A 21,267-nucleotide genomic window follows, 5' to 3' on the forward strand; every position below is an offset into this window, starting at 1 on the left:
GAAAGTGTTTAGAAACCACAAACAAATGTACAGTCAGAGTGTACACTGGGAGATGTGGCAAGTAGACTCTCAGTGACAGTGTCTTGATTTTCCTACAGAAGAGCTACTCTATCTAAACATCTTGTGGCTGGTTAACAATTCAGTGGAATATATTTCATGAATGTCATGTTTGCCCTGCTCCATGCTATCTTGTTGGGCTGTTGGTAGCCATAACAAATGGTGAGATGGATTATTTTTATTTTCCCAGTGGTTCTGAGGATTGAACACATACAGCATGCTGGACAAATGCTCTATCTCTGAGCTAGCTCCCCAACCCCTACTTTTCTGAGACAAGATCTCACTACGTAGTCCATGATACACTGAACTGAACTGTGTAGTCCAGGGTGGCCTCCAACTCGCAATCCTCCTGCCTCCACCTCTCCAGTGCTAGATTACAGGTGTATATCACAATGCCTAATGTCTGGAATGATAGGAGTCTAGCAAGACTAAAAATAGGTAAGATTATCTGTAAAGCCTGTGAAAGATTACTTGCACCTCTACTGCACCTTTGTAACAAAACCCCAGTATCCAGTATAGTGGCTCAGTCATGTTTAGGAACAGAAGAGTAGTTCGAGTCTATACACTGAGGAAAAAGAATTTTTTGGCCTAACACACTTGGTGGTAATTGGGTTTCATGCAGGATGAAGACATGTTTTGTAGAATTGTTTTCCTAATAATCACTACTGAAAATACTCTTAAGAGTTCACACCTAGTACCGTGGGGATTCCATCCTGAGACCTCCCTATTGATGGCATCTATTTATCTGGAAGGTTCTCATCATTTAGCCAGCAAGGCAGGTTTTGTTAAATGACATCGATCAAGAGGAGGAGATCCATCAGCCTCACAATTATTTGTCAGATCACACACTGCCGCTCAGTGGAAACCTAGAGGTAAAAAAAAAAAAAAAAGATATACCAGGGAATTAAAAAATATATGAATGACCACAGAGCAAATTTACCAATTTACAGAAATAAGGCATTTATCTCTTGAATCAATTCTCAGTAATCTCATGTGGTAGAGTGTGTGGGAGTCTATTTCTTTTCTGAGGACAGGTTTTTCATACATCATATAAACTATTCATGGAGATTCTATCTGATAATTAATGTCCTGCAGGATGGATTAGGATGTGTCCCCCAAGGGGTACTGAAAATTAACATCGCACACTCGGAAAGCAAGGGCAGGACTTCTGCGTCCATTCACCATGAGCACCAACTCATCCCCGCCCTCAGCCCTGCAGCTCTGCTACGAGCACGTGAACGGGTCCTGCGTGAAAACGCCCTACTCGCCTGCGCCCCGAGCCCTCCTCTATGCAGTGTTCGGCGCCGGGGCCGTGCTGGCTGTGTTTGGAAACCTCCTGGTGGTGACTTCCATCCTCCATTTCCGGCAGCTGCATTCCCCCACCCACTTCCTCGTCGCCTCTCTGGCCTGCGCGGACTTCTGCGTGGGAGTGGCCGTGATGCCCTTCAGCATGGTCAGGTCTGTGGAGAGCTGCTGGTACTTTGGGAGAAGTTTCTGCACGTTCCATACGTGCTGCGACGTGGCGTTCTGCTACTCGTCTCTCTTCCACCTGTGCTTCATCTCCATCGACAGGTACATCGCCGTCTCGGACCCTCTGATCTATCCCACCAAGTTCACGGTGTCCGTGTCCCGGGTTTGCATCGGCGTCTCCTGGGTCCTGCCCCTGCTGTACAGCGGCGCCGTGTTCTACACCCGGGTCTACGACGATGGGCTGGAGGAATTATCCGATGCCCTCAACTGTGTGGGAGGCTGTCAGGTGGTTGTCAATCAAAACTGGGTGCTGATCGATTTTCTGTCCTTCTTGATACCCACCCTGGTTATGATCGTTCTGTACAGTCATATTTTCCTGGTGGCTAGACACCAAGCGAAGAAGATTGAAAACACGGGCGGCAAAGGCCAGCCATCCTCAGAGAGCTACAAAGCCAGGGTGGCCAAGAGAGAGCGAAAAGCTGCCAAAACTCTGGGGATTACAGTGATAGCTTTTATGATCTCGTGGCTACCTTACAGTATCGATTCGCTGGTTGATGCCTTCATGGGATTTATCACCCCTGCTTATATTTATGAGATTTGTGTTTGGTGTGCGTATTATAACTCAGCCATGAATCCCTTGATTTATGCTTTATTTTACCCATGGTTTAAGAAAGCTATTAAAGTTATCATCAGCGGTCAAGTTTTCAAGAACAGTTCATCAACCATGAATTTGTTCTCTGAACAAGTGTAGGCAATTGAAAATATCTTTAGCCTTTCCAAATCAGATTTTTTTTTAAATCGAGGAAGATAATTTATGCAGAGTGTATAGATTAATCTTTACATTAGATAGAATAAATCAGTGTTTTCCAGCCTTGTATATTGTGAGCCTTGCCCTCACTTCAAAATATATCAACTTAATTTTTTAAATTAAAAGAAATCTATAATCTTAAGTAATAAATCCTAAAATCTTATTTGCTAATTACTTCAGAGCTCAAGATAACCTACTCCTCGAAGACATAGTCCTTCTTTTCTTCCCTCTTTCAGTATTCTCTTTGTTCTAGTATGTTCCCTGAAAATATCTTTATTTACCTTTGAGTCCCTTTTCTTTTTCCCCTGAAAAGCTTTTTACTTGATTGTAGCTTGCTATAAAAATTTCATGTGTGTGTGTAGTTTTTCACTGGGTTGTCTTTCTTTTGTTCTTTTCAATGTTTTACCAAAGAAGCCTCCTGGGTATCAGTTAAATCTAAGCAGTCTGGAGAGAGATGCTGGAATGGGGGGTGGAAGGGAAGTGATTTTGCAAAGGTTGACATCATCTTGACCAGGCTGCTTTAACTGTCAATTATTTCCCCTCCCGATAAACAAGGCAGATGTCAAATGATATCAGGATTATTGGCTCTTCTTGCTCCTGTGGGAAAACGTGCTGGCATAGAGAGCACCCTAAATTACATGAATCTGTTCGGGAACACTGAAGGTGATTTATTCATTTAGGGAGAACCATTTCTGAGTGCAGAGTCTATAGTTTTCTATCTTTTCTGTAACAATATTAATTACAATAGAAAACTTGCAAGTTTCATGACGTGTTGTCTATATGGATAACCAGCATTCAGACAGTCGTCATTCATTCAGTTTTCTTTTTTCAAACCTGAGCCATATGCCTAAATCATATTGAAACCAGTGCTCAATGGAGACAGCTAATAAATCTGGTAACATTAGTCAGGGTGAAAATATTTTTTTTGAAAGACAAATACTAGGCCAAGCAGGTGAGTAGGGTTAAAATCAAGAGTGTCTTTAATATGGGCCCCTGACATCATGAGATGAGAAATGCCTTTTATCTCCTTCATCTTTCTATCCCAAAGCTATAAACCCATATAATCCTCACCAATATATCAAATTCCTGGCCAATATTTCTTAAAACTGTCAAGGTCACCCAAAAGAGACTATGGGGGAGGGGAGATGTATATCTGTAAGTCCAGTTCTCAGGAGACTAATACAGGAAGATAAGGTTTTTAGGCTAAGCCTAAGTTACATAGATAGACATCACCTCCAAAATAATTTTTTAAGTAAATAAATAGTAAAAGTCAGTAAAACTAGTAAATAATTTTTTAAGTAAATAAATAGTAAAAGTCAGTAAAACTAGTAAATAATTTTTTAAGTAAATAAATAGTAAAAATCAGTAAAACTAAGTCTGAGAAACTGATACAGTCCAAAGGAACCTGAGGAGCTATGACAGTTAAATATATTATGATGATTCAAACCTTACTGTATTCCTAGCTACTTGGGAAGCAGACAGTTTTAGCCCAGCTGGGGCTGAAGTTCAGGAGACTTCATCTGAACCAGTGGGAGCTTGGTGGTACAAGCTTGTTTTCTCTATTACAAGGTGTGAGAAAAACTGTCTTTTCTATCTAAAGGGGTTGCTTAAAAGTTTCTGTTTTGGCCCAGTGGCTTGGATTTTGTTGATTAATCTGCTGAGACAAATCAGCAAGTGCTGAAAGGAAAAGAGGAACTGCTTTGAGATAAAGAAGAACTTTTTTGGAATGTAAGACTTTGACTTAATGGGTTTTACCCAAATGGAACTAAAACACATCTCAGACAACTCACCTCAATTGTTCAAGAAATAATAGAGAGGGTGGGTTTTGTGATTACTTCTGTACGTATAATCTTAGTCTTTTAATGATCGCCTTATGTAAATACATCTTTCCTTATTCAAACAAGCCAATGAGGAACAGATTGTGAACCTGAGCTCAACCAATCTGAGCAGCAGGATGGGACCTTCTGTGTTAGAGATAAATCAGGAGCAGCCTGTTTGCTCTTTGTGTTTGCTTGCCAGATTTTTGGTTTATAGCTAATCCTTCTGAAGAAGTAAAATTTGCATTGCTGAGATAATTTTTTATTTTCTTGTCTATGTTGTGATTCCAGTCATTTTTGTAGGGTATGTTTATAACAGGGGGAAGCACAGTGGCTGGGCTCAGTTGGCATATGCCTGTCACCCCCAGCCATACTAGGAAGCTTAAAGATCAAAGTGAAGGAGCCTGGGAATACAAGGAGACCCAGACTTGAAAATAATCAATGCAAAAAGGGGCTGATGTGGCAGAGTACCTGCCTGGAAGGCACAGGCTCTGGTTCCATTCCCAGTACTGTAAAAACAGACAAAAAACAAAGGTATTGTGATATCCTGAATGGAAAGCTGAAACAGAAAAGAGACATGAGAAAATCTAATAAGGAGTGGGATTTTTATTGATATTTAACCATAATGTATGAATATTAGTTATAAATGTACCATTCCAGTTAAAATAATAACAATATTGATAATAATAGGAGACACTGGAATAATAATAATAGGAGAAACTGTGATTTTGGAATATAAGAATTCTCTCTTTGCAACTTTTCTATGACTCTAAAGCTATTCTAAAATTTAAAAGATTATTTAAAAAATAGAGTGCACGATTAATAGTTTTGTGACGCTTCCAATTGATCTCTGAGAGCACAATAGGTATTCGTCTTACACTCACTCATTTATCCACTTTGCAAATGTTTTTGAAGACTTCGTGTATACAAGTTCATGGTTTGGTGTTATCAAGAATTGAAAACAAAAACTCATCATGTCCTGTGAAGAGTCAGGAGGTCAGCAATGATGTTACAATTCATAAAAGATTCCATAATCCATAAAAGACACAGTAAAGGAAGGCAAAGGATCTTCAAATCTAGGTGGAAGACCAAAAAAACATATTAAAGATGTGAGCTGAAAGCCTCACATTTGTAAAGCTAGCTGCTCAGGAGGCTGATCTGAAGATTGCAGTTCAAAGCTGTAGTAGGAAAACCCCTACTCAGGCAGGAAAGCCCACCTAGTCGTCCGGAGTGACAGAGCCCATGGCAACAAAGTTGATATTAAAGAAGCAACTTTATTGAGAAGGTTCCTACACTGACCGGCCAGGGCCGCAGCACAGGCTCGGGAGCTGAAACTGCGACCCCGAGCGGCCCATGTGCTTAGGTTTTTAAAGGCAAAAATCACAAGGTGAAGCCTGGTCATGTAGGTGACCAATGAGGTTTTCACATACCCAAAAGATTGCACAGTCATACCAGACCACACGCAGGTGGCCAGTGAGGTTACACTTTGTCACATAATGGCTGTTTAAACCAGCCTATCACTTTTGGTTTAAATGACTTGCAAATTCATCGGTATAGCGGAGCTTAAGGTAAACATACACAAAGGAGTTTAGTGGAGTTTAACATAAGCATGTGAAAAAGGTGGAGTTTATAGTAAACTCGGGATGTCGCCAGCTTGCGCGCCAGCCTGCCAGCATGAGCTGGATTACTGGCTACCTGTTTAATCGGTCAGTCTTTAACACAACAATGAAGGTGGGTTAAGTTAAGGGGAGGGGGACCCAGAGGCATTCTTTTCATTCCAAGAACTGGGCTGGTTGAAGCCTAGGTTTTTGTTTTTTTTCTAAAATCCCTAAAACAAAAACAAAACCTGTAAAGAAGCTGTCCCAGCTCGAGTCTCCTCTCAAGGCCTAGTTCAAAAGCCAGCCCAGGCAGGAAAGTCCAACAGACTATCTCAAATAAACTACTCAAAACCCCGGAAGTGTTGCTGTGGCCCAAGTTGTACAGTGCTGCCTTGAGCAAAAGAAGCTCAGGAACAGCACTCAGGCCCAGAGTTCAAGCCCCAGGACTGGCAAAAGAAAAAAAAAAAATAGATGTCAGTTGGGTATAGTGGCACATGGGCATATTACCAGTACTTGGGAGGGTGAAAGTGGAATGATTGTGAGTTTGAGGCCAAGCTAGGTCACATAGTCAGTTCCAGGCCAGGACAGGACAGGCTACATGACCGGATCTTGTAAAAAACAAAACAGATGGAGAGGAAGCAGGAAAAAGGAGAAAGGACAACTGGCATTTAAAGTGGACTGTAAGTTACTAAAAAAAAAAATAGTGGAAGATTTTTGTAAGAGCACAAGGATGGAAAGGGAAATTCAGGCTGAGGGAATATTGTGAACAAAGAAACAGCACAAAGAACTCTGTGAAGATAAACAACTAAGAGGCACTGAAGTAGTAGTCACTCTTTAAAGCTTCCTCATATAGAAGTCTGGTTGGCATCCAACCTCCTCCAGTTCTACTTTTCACACCTCTCCTTAACTAATCTTCATTTTACTGTGAAAACGTTCTTCCTTCCACCCTCTGCTCTGGTTTTACTTCTATAATCCTGATTGTCTCCTATGCCAACATTTCTAAACGAGAGTCCATAAAAATAGTCTTCACATAAAGTTCTCCAAGGAGTTAAGTTTATGTATCAGCCTTGTATTGGAACTATACTTTACCATATTCTGCCTTAGCAAAACAACCATACATTGGCATATTTAAGACTTCAGCAAAGATGCCCCTCAGTAGATGAATGGATCAAGAAAATGTGGTATATATACACAATGGAAGTCTATGCCTCCATCAGAAAGAATGACATTGCCCCAATTGTTAGGAAGTGGAAAGACTTGGAAAAAATTATATTAAGTGAAGTAAGCCAGGCCCAAAGAAACATAGGTCCCATGGTTTCCCTTATTTGTACCTAGTATATATCTGAGACAAGCAGAAATGGTCAGATAAGCTGATGTTAAGCAAAATGAATCCCAACTTAAGGACTCAAATGTTTTTTCTTTCTTGCTATTGTATGTCCCTCCCCCACAGTATAACCCGTTTTCACTGCATTTGATGTTGGTATAATTTGTGGAGGGGAAAAGAAAAAACAAATTGTATAAATAGGGATACAGGTGGACCCATTGCAACAATGAGATGTACAAGATGTTATGTCGAAAATTAACTTTACAACTTTGGCGCAGGGCGGAGGGGGGGGGGAGGGGAATGCACTCATTACCTTGCCCATGTAATTGTAACCCCTCTGTACCGTATTTTCACAATAAAAATTAATTAATTAATAAATTAATAAAATAAAATAAAATGATTTGACATCCCTAAAAAAAAGTTGTTTAAGGAGAACTTAAAAAAAAAAAAAAAAGACTTCAGCAAAAACCTGTCCAATCTTGTTTATATACACATTTCAAAAATGTATGTAGCTGGCCTGGTGCTGGTGGCTTACACCTGTAATCCTGGTTACTCAGGAGCCTGAGATTTGAGGATCATGGTTTGAAGCCATTCCAGACAGGAAAGTTGGTGAGACTTTTATCTCCAATTAGGTGCCAAAAAAAGCCAAAATTAGAGCTGTGCCTCGAGTGGTAGATCTCTAACTTTGAGCAAAAAAAAAGTTGAGTCAGCACCCAGGCCCTGAGTTCAAGCTCCAGGACCACACACAGACAGACAGACAGACACACACACACACACACACACACACACACACACATACACACACACACACACACACACACACACACACACACACACACACACACTAAAAGTATGTAATCACCCACAGAGACATCTTTGGGATACAGGACTATATAATGGAACTATTATCCAAAGAAAACATTTAGGAAGCACTGTAATATATCATTAATTTCATACTTAACAAATACATTCTCTGTTTTGTATTATCATTGTATTGTATTTATTCTTTTTATGTATAAATTACACAATTCAACTTATGTTTCTAAAAAATGTTTTCCACTACATGGCATAATAATGAGTAAGCAATCATAGTATTTGTTGTCAACTATAATATATAAATACATCCTATAATATGTAAATAAGATACCTGGTGTGGCTTTGGATGCAGGAGAGTATGCTGTGGATTGAAGAATATGATGTCTCTTAGAGAACTCAGAATATAACCTAACCATCAAATGACAAAACCTCATTGGTCTTTATGGTTGAGTAATATTCATATATATGTATATATGAATGTCAATAAAGATATATGAGTGTGTGTATATACACACACATATATATATATTTCTTCCAATATATACTCATGAGTAATATGTAGCAGGACAATAATGTGGTCTATTTTTAGATTCTGAGGAACCTCCTCCTGATTTCCATAGTGGTTGCAATAGTTTCCATTCCCATCCACACTGTATGAGAGTCCCTTTTTCCCCATATCCTGGCTAGCATTTGCTGTTACTTGTTTCCTCAGTCATTGCCATTCTAACCAAGACAAGATGAGCTCTTGGTGTAGTTTTGACTTGCATTTTCTTTTCTATTCTTTTTGTATGTTTTTATTGTAAAAATACTGTACAGAGGGGTTACAGTTACATGAGCAAGGTAATGAGTACATTTCCTATCGAGCATTATTGCCTCCTCCTTTGTTTTTCCCTTACCGTCCCTTCCCTCTTGCATTTTCTTTATGCTCAAGGTCTTGAACATTTCTTCATGATATGTCTGTAGGATGGCTCTACACAAGATTAAAATGAACTACAAAACTTGGCTCTAGCATCAGTGTTTAATAATTAATAAGTCAGAAGTGGTACTGTGGCTCATGGTACAGTGCTAGCCTTGAGCACAAAGAGGTTCAGGGACAGCACCCAAGCTCTGAGTTCAAGCCCCACAGCTGACAAAAATATACAAATTAAAATTTTTTAAAAAGTAAGTCTAGCCCTCAAGGTCATGACATAAACAATAAGTGAAAATATATGAGCTATGATAAAAGTTAAATGATATTTGTTCTACAACTGATGTGTAAAAATGCATATAGGACTCATATTAAACCATAACCTACCCAGTTTTCAGGTCAGCAAACTGGGTATTAGAGAAGCAAAGTAACTTACGTGAAAACTTGTAGCTAATCGTGCACTCTGTGATGTTGGTTGAACTTGATGCAAATTCTAAGCCCAATTTTATTTCTCTCCACAGGAATGAGAATTTAGGGAAAAATAAAAAGGAATATCACAAAGGGGTACAATTAAATAAGTTCTACCTATAAGACATTTAAAGTTTATCTTGTAAGTCAGTGATTCTTGGCAATTCTTAACATGGTCATATTGCAAATGTATGTTAAAATCTATATTCAACTTCCCTCAAATGCATATAACTACATATTATGAATATTTAGCATACTCTTCTATGGGTTTCTAAACCTCAGGGGTTTAGGTTATGATGTAATCAACAACAAGTAGGCTAAAGTAAAAACATCATCTGTGTCTGTGGCCTAACACAAGTTTATTTCTTGTTCCTGTGGAGTCTACTATGGATGGGTTCCTGTGGAGTCTACTATGCTGTCCTCAACATCATCAACTTAATATTATGGGTTGGTTTAATTTCAGGACTCCATCTTTACACTTAGGGACAACTTTCCTGCTTCACCCTAAAAAGAAGCATTAACAAGGCAACCTGCTGTTGATTCACAAACCATGCAGACAGCCCCACCTACTGGTCAGAAAAATGTAAGGTTGCAAGTGGAATAATCAAAGAAGGTCTCAGGATTTTAATTTTGTAGAAATTACCCTTACGGTCCTTAAGTAATAGTGAAAGTGAACTAAGATGAGGTGGGTGCTGGCTTTGATTTAGTGATTCAAGGATGTGAAAGTCAAGGGTTCTGAGATTTGCCTGGTAGAGCTTTAGTATTCTTAGAGAAATAAGCACTTATTTATCCTGAAGTACTTATTTATACATGAAGTAATTTGGAAAATGAAATCTAACCATAGAAAATAAGACATCAAGCCGGGCGCTGGTGGCTCACGCCTGTAATCCTAGCTACTCAGGAGGCTGAGATCTGAGGATCGCGGTTCAAAGCCAGCCCGGGCAGGAGAGACCGTGAGACTCCTATCTCCAATAAACCACCAGAAAACCGGAAGTGATGCTGTAGCTCAAGTGGTAGAGCGCTCGCCTTGAGCTGAAGAGCTGAGGGACAGCGCCCAGGCCCAGAGTTCAAGCCCCACGACCGACCAAAAAAAAAGAAAATAAGACATCAAATTCTCACAAAGGGATTGTTTCTACAGTCAGAAGGCAGTGAATTGAGAAAAACAAGAGAGGAGAAAGTTGCCAAGGTTTTTGTAAATCATTTTCCTCTTAAATTTATCCTTTTTGGGGGGGGAGGGGGGTGGGAAGGGTCCGGTCGTGGGGCCTGAACTCTGGGCCTGGGCGCTGTCCCTCAGCTCTTCAGCTCAAGGCTAGAGCTCTACCACTTGAGCCACAGCGCCACTTCCGGCTTTTTTCTTTTTGCTTATGTGGTGCTAAGGAATTGAACCCAGGAACTCAGGCATGCAAGGCAAGCGCTCTACCACTGAGCCACCTTCCCAGCCCCTTAAATTTATCCTTTAGTGTTATTCATTTATTTTTTCAGTCAATGACTCTTATATATGTGCTCTATCACCATTCAATTTTTGTCAGTCATGGGGCTTGAACTCAAGGCCTGGGTGCTGTCCCTGAGCTCTTTTGTTCAAGGCTAGCACTCTACTACTTTGAGCCATAACTCCATTTTCCACCACACCTTTTTTTTTGTCAGTCGTGGGGCCTAAACTCTGGGCCTGGGCACTGTTCCTCAGTTCTTCAGCTCAAGGTTAGGGCTCTACCACTTGAGCCACAATGCCACTTCCAGCTTTTTCTGCTTATGTGGTGCTAAGGAATCAAACCCAGGGCCTCATGCATGCAAGGCAAGCCCTCTACCACTGAGCCACCTTCCCAGCCCTGTTTTCTATTTTTTTATTTGTTTAGAATCTTGCTAAGTTACTCAGGCTTGTCTTAAACTTGCCATCTATCTACTTCACTCTCCACTGAGGCTAGAATTACAAGTGCACAGCACCATACTTGACGTTAGTTATTTTGTTAATTGTAGGTGTTATTTCTTTATACTGTGTCTTCAGATTTAATTATATTTGCCTATTTTTCCATCTGTTGGGAAGCTATTGATCTTTCAATTCCATTGTAAATGTCATTCTTCTCCGAGCTCCTGTGATCGAGACAACCAAGTGCTAAGGCAATTGACTGCATGATTATCAGCTCCATTTCACAGATGAGAAACCTGAAGCCCACAGGAATAAGTAACTTGCCTGAAAATATGAAGAAGAAAGGCTCATATCTGATGAAATTACCCAGACCTGATTCTTTAGCTCTTGACTTGAATATTGATTCATCTAGAAATAATAAATCTCTCCTTCTTATCAGGATAGCTCTCTGTTGTGCCTTTGCTGAGAGATGATTTTATTCTGCTATATTTGTTCTTATTTATAACCTATTTCTTATTCTAAGAATTAACTTGCTCAATACAAATATAAAGGAGGAAATATTGAAATGCCAGGATATAGACAATTATCACAATGACACAGTTTACATACATTCAAGTTTGAAAGAAAAAGAAATTATCATAGTACATTAACTTAGGAATTCTAGAAACAGACAAATAGAGCTGATAAATCTATTTACAAATTAGGCTTCAAGTAGACAACAATTCTAAAATGTACATTTTGTAAAAAAAAAAAAAGACATTCCAAAGATCTAACTATGATTGTGAAGTATCAAGTGGTCCTATAATTCAAACAAGGGATTCAAAACCTAACTGATGTCTTATTTTAGTGTCAGGCTACTCTTGGGAGGAAATAGTACAAACCTCTGGTTTTCTAAACGAAGAAACTAAAGCAGGCGGCAAGGCTGATGCAAAAATGACTGAATTTTCATCAAATGTTGCATGTGGTAGAGTCAGGGCAAGAACTCAGAAATGCAGTCTTTGAGACTCTATTCCTTACACAACTCCATGTCTTCGTTTCAAGGACATAGAGACTTAGGGCTTACATACTTTCACTGTGTTCTGGTTTAATCCAGTGAGTGTTTAGATACCTTCATTCTGTCCTGTTCTTACAGTAAGAACACTGAATGAAAGGTATCTTTTCTGTTTCCATTTCAACACTGGAGCTGTTCACAAATTAGTCCCTTGACTCACCACTCATTCCTGCAAGGCTGTACTTCTGAATCCTTGCCTGCTTCCGTAGTAGGTGTCATTCTTGGTACAGATCAATGGTGGATGTCCTTGGTGAGAAGATCTCCCAGCTCAGGGTGAGTTTCAGTGCCTTCCTGAACCACCGGTAGGAAAAGACATAGATGATAGGGTTGCAGGCTGAGTTAAAGTAAGCAAACCAGATAAAGATGTCAAAGACCAGAGGTGGTGTGATGAAGTTCAGGATGCTGTCCACCATGGTGTCTATGGTAAAGGGAAGCCAGCACAAAAGGTAGATGCCCACAGCAATGCCCAGGGTCTTGGCAGCTTTTCTCTCATGCTTGGCAGCCCCAGCCAAACTTTTGCTCAAGGTGCTGATCTGCTGAGCCTGCCTGGTAGCCACCATGAAGATCTTCACGTACAAACTGATCATGATAAGACAGGGGATGAAGAAAGCAGGGAAGTTCAGCCAGCCCCAAAATTTATTGAAAAGCAGCTGGCAACTGCCCACACATGGCATCTCTTCCAGCCATTGGCGGAGTCCTCTCTCTATCACGTCGGTGTAGAGGAAGAAGGCGGTGTAAGCTGCCGGCACCCCCCATCCTATCAAGATGTATCTGACTGCCATCTTGACCGTGAACTTAGAGGGATAGAGCAGGGGGTCACAGATAGCGCAGTGGCGGTCAATGGAGATGAAGCAGAGGTGGAAGATGGAGGTGAGGCAGAAGAGAGTGTCTAGGTAGGTATGCAGACGGCAGAGAAGGTCCCCAAAGAACCAGCAGCTCTCCACAGAGCGAATGGCGCTGAGGGGGAGCACCAGCAGACCCAACAGCATGTCAGCCAGTGCCAAGGAGAGCAGCAGGAAGTTAGTGGGAGTGTGAAGCACTTTAAAGTAAGACACTGCAAACACCACAAACAAATTCCCCAGGATGGTGATTAGCATGCCTGCCGCACAGGCCAGGTAGATGACCAACCGGATGGCCAGAGGATGGACCGTCCTGGGGCAAGATCCATTCACCTGGTAGCAAAACGCCGTCTGGTGTTCTTCAGCACCTTGCGTGAGGACAGCTCTCATTGATGGATTCTCCTCCTTCTTCCCTCTCCCTGGGAATGCTTCACTTTCCCCAACACAGGCAATAACTGTCTTTTCTTGATCTGCTCGACAAGCAGAAAGTGAGATTAAGCAGAGGAAATTAATTAGACGATGTTCCTACATATTGAAACGCATGTGCCCTAAAAATCAAATGCATCATAGGATTCAAAGTTACTCCTGCTAGCCCTGGTTTGTCTATCTAGTCCCTTTTGGAACCTTTATAGGCAATATCCTTAAAGAGGTTGTAAGTTAAAGGTCTCCTCAAGGAAAGTACTTAAAAGCCAGGCATTGTGGTTCACCCCTGTAATACTAGGTACTCAAGAGGCTGAAATCTGAGGCTCAAGGTTTGAAGCCAGCCCAGGCAGGAGAGTCTGTGAGACCCTCATCTCCAATTAACCATCAAAAAGCCAGATGTGGAACTGTGACTCAAGTGTTAGAGCACTAATCTTGAGCACAAAAGCTCAGAGACAGCATCAGGGCTTGAGTTCAAGCCCTAGGACTGACACAGAGAAAGACAGACAGACAGGCAGACAGAGAAAAAGAGAAAAATTCCATTAAGTCATTAAGTATAAAATTATTGATGGGTATTGCATTATAGTTGTAATTTGCTCTGGGCAGATTTTATTTTTGTTGCTGCTGGTTTTTACTTTTGTCTTGTCTGTTAGTCTATTCGTCTTTGGGAGGATAAAGGGGCACAGAAATGGTGGGGCAAAGGGTGAGCAAATGCAACGTGATACTCACTAGACACTGTGTGGGAGACAAACTATACAACTTGTGGGTAGGGACAAGAGGAGAAAACTGGGAGAGAGCGAGGGCAGACGTGTTTCAAAAAGAAATGTTCTCCTTATCTGACTTACATAGCTGTCACCTCTCTGGATATCACCTCTAAAATAACAATATATTTTAAAATTATTGAGAAAATATCTTTAAAGTATGAGTCTGAATCAAGTGACAGAGTAAGTCATGTTAATAAAATCACTGCTTGAGAAAAGAGTAAGTTCTAGCCTCCCTTTAACCATTTAGTCAATTGATAATAAACTCGGGAGATGGAAGTTTTTAATGACATCAATGTATCTCAAAAGAGGAACCCAACAAGCAAATTAATGAAAAGAATAGAAAATGCCACTGTTTTAGCTTGTATGCTGCACATTTTCTAATGATACCAAACAGTGTTTCTACATCCTGGGAGAACTATCTGATATGACAAAATATTTCAGTGCTTAATATCTGTCAAACACTAGTCTGTAAACTATTAAGCAAGTTCTCATAAGCTGAACTTAGTTTCCAAGCTACTTACACAGGTAGGGACCAATCCCTTCATAGGAAGAAGTCTTTCTTGTAGCAGGTGCACTTAGGGAGGGGCGTCCCCAACAGCTGTGCAAATCTGTGATGATAGCTGTGTAATCTGTGAGTGGTTTTATATTCTCAGTGGCGACTCCTCCCCCACTGTGCAGAATGGCCAAATGAGCAGAGAGTACCAAGGGGCCTAGTTTTCATTACCTGGAAAGTCTGTTGCTTAAGTCTCCATCTCAACATGGAATTATTTGCTCTGCCAATTAATTACAAATGAAATTTAAAGATACTGGGTTTATGCATTCTTTTTCCCATTCCTGCATTTGGAGATATACACAAAAGTATCCTTTTTGTGGACTGCCTCCTTTTAAATGAGTGAAGTCCATTACCTTAAAGGCCAGTGTAAGCCTCTATGTATAGTTTTTAATCTGTCATCAATGACACATTGAGGTACACAGAGTTATTTAGTTTGTATCTCTTCCCTTGCATCTGTCTATTAGGACCAAGATGTCATCATAGGGTAGAGAGAAAAGAGTTAAACTTGGGTACTGGGAACTCTTATCTGTTTCAATGTTTCTGACTCTCTGAGTAGACAGAAGTTCTTAACAGAGCACCTAAGATGCCCCTAGGCTATTCCCAGCATCCCTGCGGCTTTATTTCTTCTAACTGTGGGAACAAGTGGATTCTATGCCAACCATAAATCACCTACTATTGTTCCTTTTGCTCATTTCATTTCATGTAACACATCATGCCATTTCTGCTGGAACCTCTGTCTCCAAATCTCTTTCTGGACATGGTCCCAACAGCAGCAGGTCATGCGTGAGTTTGGGAGACAGAAGCGGAGCAGCCATCATTCCAGGTGTTGGGAGGTCAACAGCATGTCAGCTTATCTTCCTAACTGCAGGCTCTGCTGCAACAATGCTCCCAGGTTTACCATCCCATGGATGGCAAGGGAATAGCTGGCCTGCTGCCATAGACTTTTCTACTAGTTCCAGTTTTGCAGTCCCACTTCATTGGGAAGAAGTGGCTGAATCAACACGTTCCTCAAACTAGCTTCAGGAAAACAGCTTCATGATTCCTTCCTCTGAAGCTCCTTTCCCCTGACGTCATCTCAGTTCTAATATACACTCTGCTGCCTGTACTGAACCCAATGACACATTCCTTTGACCTAAACTGTAGGTCATCTTCATGAATCCCCATGCGCTCAGCACTTCCTGTATCTGCCTCTGTCATAACACCTATTATGCTTCATTGTCATCGACCACCTGTGGTCTCTCTTATTAGGCCATAGCTCCTTGAATCTGAGGTTTGAGTGTTTTTTTTTTTTTTTTAATTTCTGGATCACAAGCACTTTAAGCAGCATGGAGAACACAGTAAGTGTTCAGTAAATGTTACTAGCCTGAATGGCTCTTTTATGTTTTAATGTTGAATTGATGTTTGGTCAGCTTTTGAGGGAGGGTCTCTTGATGTAGCCCAGGCTAGTACAGCTTCCAAAGTGCTGGTATTACAGGCATGCACCACCATACCTAGATGAGTGGCTTTTGATACAGAGCCAATGTACTATGACAGTTACTCTTGCCACAGTGGGTACTATACTCAGCCTAGATAACTTCCCCTTAGTCTAATCTAAAAGAAGCATGAATACCTGTGTTGAGAAACCATTCAGCTACTGTTTACAAGCATCCTTATAAGTTGTAAAGTGGTTTTTATTGCTGCAGAACCTTCAACTTACTCCTTTGTTTTCTTCTATTTAGCTCTGCTCCTAGTGAATGAAAGAAAATGCTGGTATACAAGAAATACTACCCAGTGGCCTCAGGTCCCAATTCCTTCTCATGGTTACAGATTGTGCATTACTTTGAGGATCAAATAAGAGAATGAAGGATGAACAGAAGAGGTGAAGGAAAGTGAATATAGGCAAAAATACTTCATGTGCATATATGAAATGAACAATGAAGCTTGTTGAAGTTGCTCATCCCTTTTATTCTTTGTTTTAAAGAATCACTTGGTCTCTTCTTTGAGCTTTAGGTGCAAAGAAGAATTGAAATCTTCCACAGAAGAATGACTGCAAACAAAAAAGAACTGAATAGCTTCTCAATGCACAATTTTTATTTCAAACACTACTAAGTAACACTAATAGTAGTATAGTGAATCTTCTAAGTACCTGAAAATACTATGTTCAAATTGCTAAATTACAAATCTTGATCTCTGGAAGCTAAAATGGTCATCTAAGCACTTAGGTCAAGAGAGTCTTAGAGAATGCCCTGCTGAATAGATGTCTTATTAAAAGTGTTTCAGAATAATGAGTTTCCCAGTAGATACTGAGACAAGAGGAAATCCCAAAAGCAAACATGTTCATGAAAGATGCTCTTAGCAACTATGTACATAAACCCTAGAGACTAGAAGATCAAGTCCAATGCAGAGGTGTGATATCACTTAGCTAGGTCAGAGAATAAAAAGTTTATTGAATAAAGACAAAATAAAATAAGAAGTTTTTCTGATCTTAAAACAAAAATTATGAGTTATTTAAGGTTATATGAGACAAAATTTGGTGAAAAATAAGTTTATGGGGTAGGAGGAAAAAGAAAGACACAAATAAATGGGAAAAAAAGATTTATTGAGGTAAGAAGTAATGCCCTAAATCTCTGGGACAGAAAAAGGACTTTAGTTTTATTTATTGTTTTTTATCTTGTCGGTTATGGAGCTTGAACCAGGGCCTGGGCAGTTTCTGAGCTCTTTGCTCAAGTCTTACACTCTATCACTTTGAGCCACAGCTCTACTTCCTATTTTCTTTTTTTTTTTTTTTTTTGAACCATGGGTATTATCACATTTATTTATTTGTTTATATACCGGAGTTTGAATTCAGGGCCTTGTACCTTCCACACAGATGCTCTATCACTTGAGACACACCTCCAGCCCCTTTTTTACTTACAATTTTTTTGGGTGGGTCTAAAACGAGGAATCAAACTTGGTGGCTGACTTTTGCTCATTGGCTAGTGCTCTACCAACTGAGCCATGCCTCTAGCTTTTTTCTTTTCAAGTTAGTTTCCAATATAGGGTTTTGGTTTTTGTTCAGGCTGGCCTAGACTTATCGTTTCCACCCTTCCTTCCTTCCTTCCTCCTTTCCAAGCCAGCTATTTATTTTTGGTGCAAGTACCGGGATTTGAACTCAGGCCCTTGCGCACAGTAGGCTAGCATCCAACGACATGAACCACAACTAGAACCCGGCTTTTGGTTGGTTTGTTTGGGAGGCTGCCATTTCATGGGCTTTTATAGCCAGGCTGGCTTCAAATCGTGATCCTCCAGACCTCAGCCTCCTGAGAAGTTAGCATCGTAGGTGCGAACCAGTGATTCCGCGGTGATTCTTTCCTTTTCTGTGTGTTGTCGTCTTCTTCCTCTTCGCTCACGTGTTTGTGTGTGGTCTTCTTGGTCTTCCTCCTCCTCCTCCTTTAGTATTGGTCCTGGGCCTTGAACTCACGGCCAGGGCGCAGTCTCTGCTCCTCTTTCACTCAAGGCTGGCGCTCTACCACTTGAGCCACAGCTCCACTCCGGTTTTCTGGTGGTTCATTGGAGATCAGAGTCTCACAGCCTTTGCTGCCCTGGGCTGGCTTTGAACTGTGATCCTCAGCTCTCAGCCTCCTGAGCAGCTGGGAGGAAGGGCCTGATGCAGGGGTGGCTGTTTCGTTTTGCATATGCTAATTAGGTGCAGCGTGTCCGCACGCACTTGCTCCTGTGCGGCTGCCTGTGTGCTTACGTAAGACGCACGCCTGTGCTTAGGACATCCGTGCGTGCGTGCGCTCGCATGCGCCCTCGCGCGCCAGTCCCAGGGCCTTACCTTCTCCCTCAGCTTTCCCACTCAGGGAAGGCGCTTTACCGCTCGCGCCACGCCTCCAGCCCAGCTTTTTGTGCCGGTCGTCTCCCATCTTCCACCCAGGACGAACCTGCGCGTGGATGGACGGCAGCCCCGGGACGGCCGGACGTGCGGACGCGGAAACCGAGCGGCGTCAGGTAAGCGTCGGGAGCCGGCGGCCTGGCCGGGCCCGGGGCGCCGCCCGCGCGCGGTGGAGCGCGGCCTGGGCTGCACAGGAGGTTCTAGATCCTTCTCCCGGGCCATATTACGACAGATCCCCGCAAGGCGGACTCGTGGCCACATCCCCGCCCCGGGTTGAGGCGTTTCTGTTTGCTTTAAACCTCTGTCCGGCGTCTTCGTCCTCAGCTCTCCCTCGTCTCCTCCAGACGGCTGCAGAACGCTGCGCGAACCGACGGCGCAGGCGGGCCGCGCCCCCGCAGGGCCTGACAGTTAATTGGAGATGAGAGTCTCCCGACTTTCTGCTTTGAACTGAGATCCTTATATCTAGGTTCCTGAGTAGCTAGGATTACAGGTGTGAGCTACCAGCACTCAGCTGACCTTAGTTTTATGAATGAAGTCCAGTCTTGGTGAACAATTTGTATGTGCACACACACCATACACAAAAACACACAACATAGAAACATCCCCTGTATGTAAACTGGTGTGTATGTATCATAGCCAAGGTGTGCTGAGAAAAAGAAAAACATTTTCCTAAACTGATTTTCATTACTCTTCTTATTTAACAGCAACTTATTTACCAACTATCCACATACTTTACTTTCATTCTTTTTCTTTTTTATTAATTTTTATTGTGAAAATATCATATAGAGGGGTTACAATTACATGAGCAAGGTAAATGAGTGCATTTTTTATCAAGCATTGTTGCCTCCTCCTTTGTTTCCCTTCCCATCCCTGCCCTCCCGTCTCCTCTCCCCACCCCCCCCCCTCCTCACCACCCCCCCCAAAGTTGTAAAGTTCATTTTTCGACATAATGTCTTGTACATCTCATTGTTGCAATGGGTCCACCTGTATCCCTATTTAAACAATTTGTTTTTTCCCTTCCCCTCCACAAATTATACCAACATCAAATACAATGAAAACAGGGGTTATACCGTGGGGGAGGGACATACAAAGCAAAAGAAAAATCACCTTATAAATATGTTAGAAACAATAGCAAGAAAGAAAAACCATTTGAGTTCTTATCTTGGGGTCCATTTTATCTAACATCAGCTTATCTGAACTTGTCCGCTTGTCTCAGACATATACTACTTATTGCAAATAAAGAAAATCATGGGACCTATGTTTCTTTGGGCCTGGCTTATTTCACTTAATATAATTTTTTCCATTTCCTAACAAATGGGGCAATGTCATTCCATCTGATGGGATCATAGAATTCCATTGTGTATATATACCATACAACTGCCCAATAAATAAGTGGGCTAAAGACTTACAGAGAAACTTCTCTGAAGAGGAAAGAAGGATGGCCAATAGACACATGAAGAAATGCTTAACCTCCCTAGCCATAAAAGAAATGCAAATCAAAACAACATGGATACCACCTCACCCCAGTTAGAATGGCTAAAATCAAGAACTCTAATAACAACAGATGCTGGAGGGGTTTTAGACAGAAGGGAACCTTGCTGCATTGTTGATGGGAGTGTAAACTTGTTCAACCACTTTGGAAAGCAGTATGGAGGCTCCTCAAAAGACTCCACATAGAGCTCCCCTATGACCCAGCAATCCCACTTTTGGGATCACAAACAAGACCATACTAAAGCTACCAGCACAACTATGTTTATTGCAGCATTATTTACCATAGCTAAGATACGGTGTTACGCCAAGGTTGCAAGACCCCCCCTTTCCACCCGCAAGAAGACCACCGAGAGTCAGACTCTACAGCTGTTTTATCTAAACGGGCTGCAGCTTGGGCCTGTCCTACACTCTGACACAGTGGAGCCTAGGAGGAGAGCCCCGAGCTAAGGATTTGCAGGTCTTATATAGGCACACAATCAACCAGGTGTTTGGATTACCACCACATGTTGCTTTGCTAGACAGAAACAAGCAACAAGTGGCCACTGCCTCAAACTTTAACCTTTCAATGGAACCAACCCAGATGCCCCTCAGTAGATGAATGGATAGAGAAAATGTGGTATATATACTTTCTTTCTAAAAACAGGTTTGAGTCAGAACCAGAAAAGGTTGACATTACTACAGCTACCTGCTATCTTCTCTCCCTGTCACCCACATGCTCCATTACAGTCTTTCTATATACTCAAGTTCTTTCTCACTGCCATGAAAGTCAAGAATAATCTCAAGAGTGATTCAGATAAACTAAGATGTCTTCCTTGGCTGTCAGTGATTGTGGAAACTGAACTGTGTCTTCTCTGAGCTCAAGAGGTCAAGAGAGAAATGTCCTGTCTAATTTAAGTTAATGGAGTAAGATTCATCATCCAGAAACATCAATCTCTTTTAAAAAGAGCTTAATATTTATTTATTGGAGATACCAGACCTAGAAGCTCAGGAATAAACTACCTTGGTAGCAGGAAAACTCGATTTGTACTTGTTTTGGAGGTACCTGTTGTGTTTTCTGGAATGGAATTTGCTCATTAAATCATGCTATGCTTATATTTTAAAGGAAAAAAATACAACATCCAAGATTTCCTGTTCGGAAGAACAATGGTAGCAAACATGGAGCCTTCA

The 21,267-nt window shown here is 41.4% G+C and overlaps 2 protein-coding genes across 2 annotated transcripts; one reads left to right on the forward strand and one right to left on the reverse strand.

The window, feature by feature from the left end:
- The first annotated feature begins 1,240 nt into the window (after nt 1–1,240).
- Nucleotides 1,241–2,278, forward strand: LOC122127524 (trace amine-associated receptor 6). The gene has a single exon (XM_042702087.1). It carries the CDS (start codon nt 1,241–1,243, stop codon nt 2,276–2,278), a length of 1,038 nt encoding a protein of 345 aa, XP_042558021.1.
- Nucleotides 2,279–12,395: 10,117 nt separating this feature from the next.
- On the reverse strand, nt 12,396–13,409 carry Taar5 (trace amine associated receptor 5). The gene has a single exon (XM_042670814.1). The coding sequence runs from the start codon at nt 13,407–13,409 to the stop codon at nt 12,396–12,398; it is 1,014 nt and encodes a 337-aa protein (XP_042526748.1).
- Between the last annotated feature and the right edge of the window lie 7,858 nt (nt 13,410–21,267).

Source organism: Dipodomys spectabilis, unplaced genomic scaffold (assembly GCF_019054845.1).
Source record: "Dipodomys spectabilis isolate Male_0828 unplaced genomic scaffold, ASM1905484v1 ptg000001l, whole genome shotgun sequence".
In the NCBI taxonomy this organism is placed as follows: Eukaryota; Metazoa; Chordata; class Mammalia; order Rodentia; family Heteromyidae; genus Dipodomys; species Dipodomys spectabilis.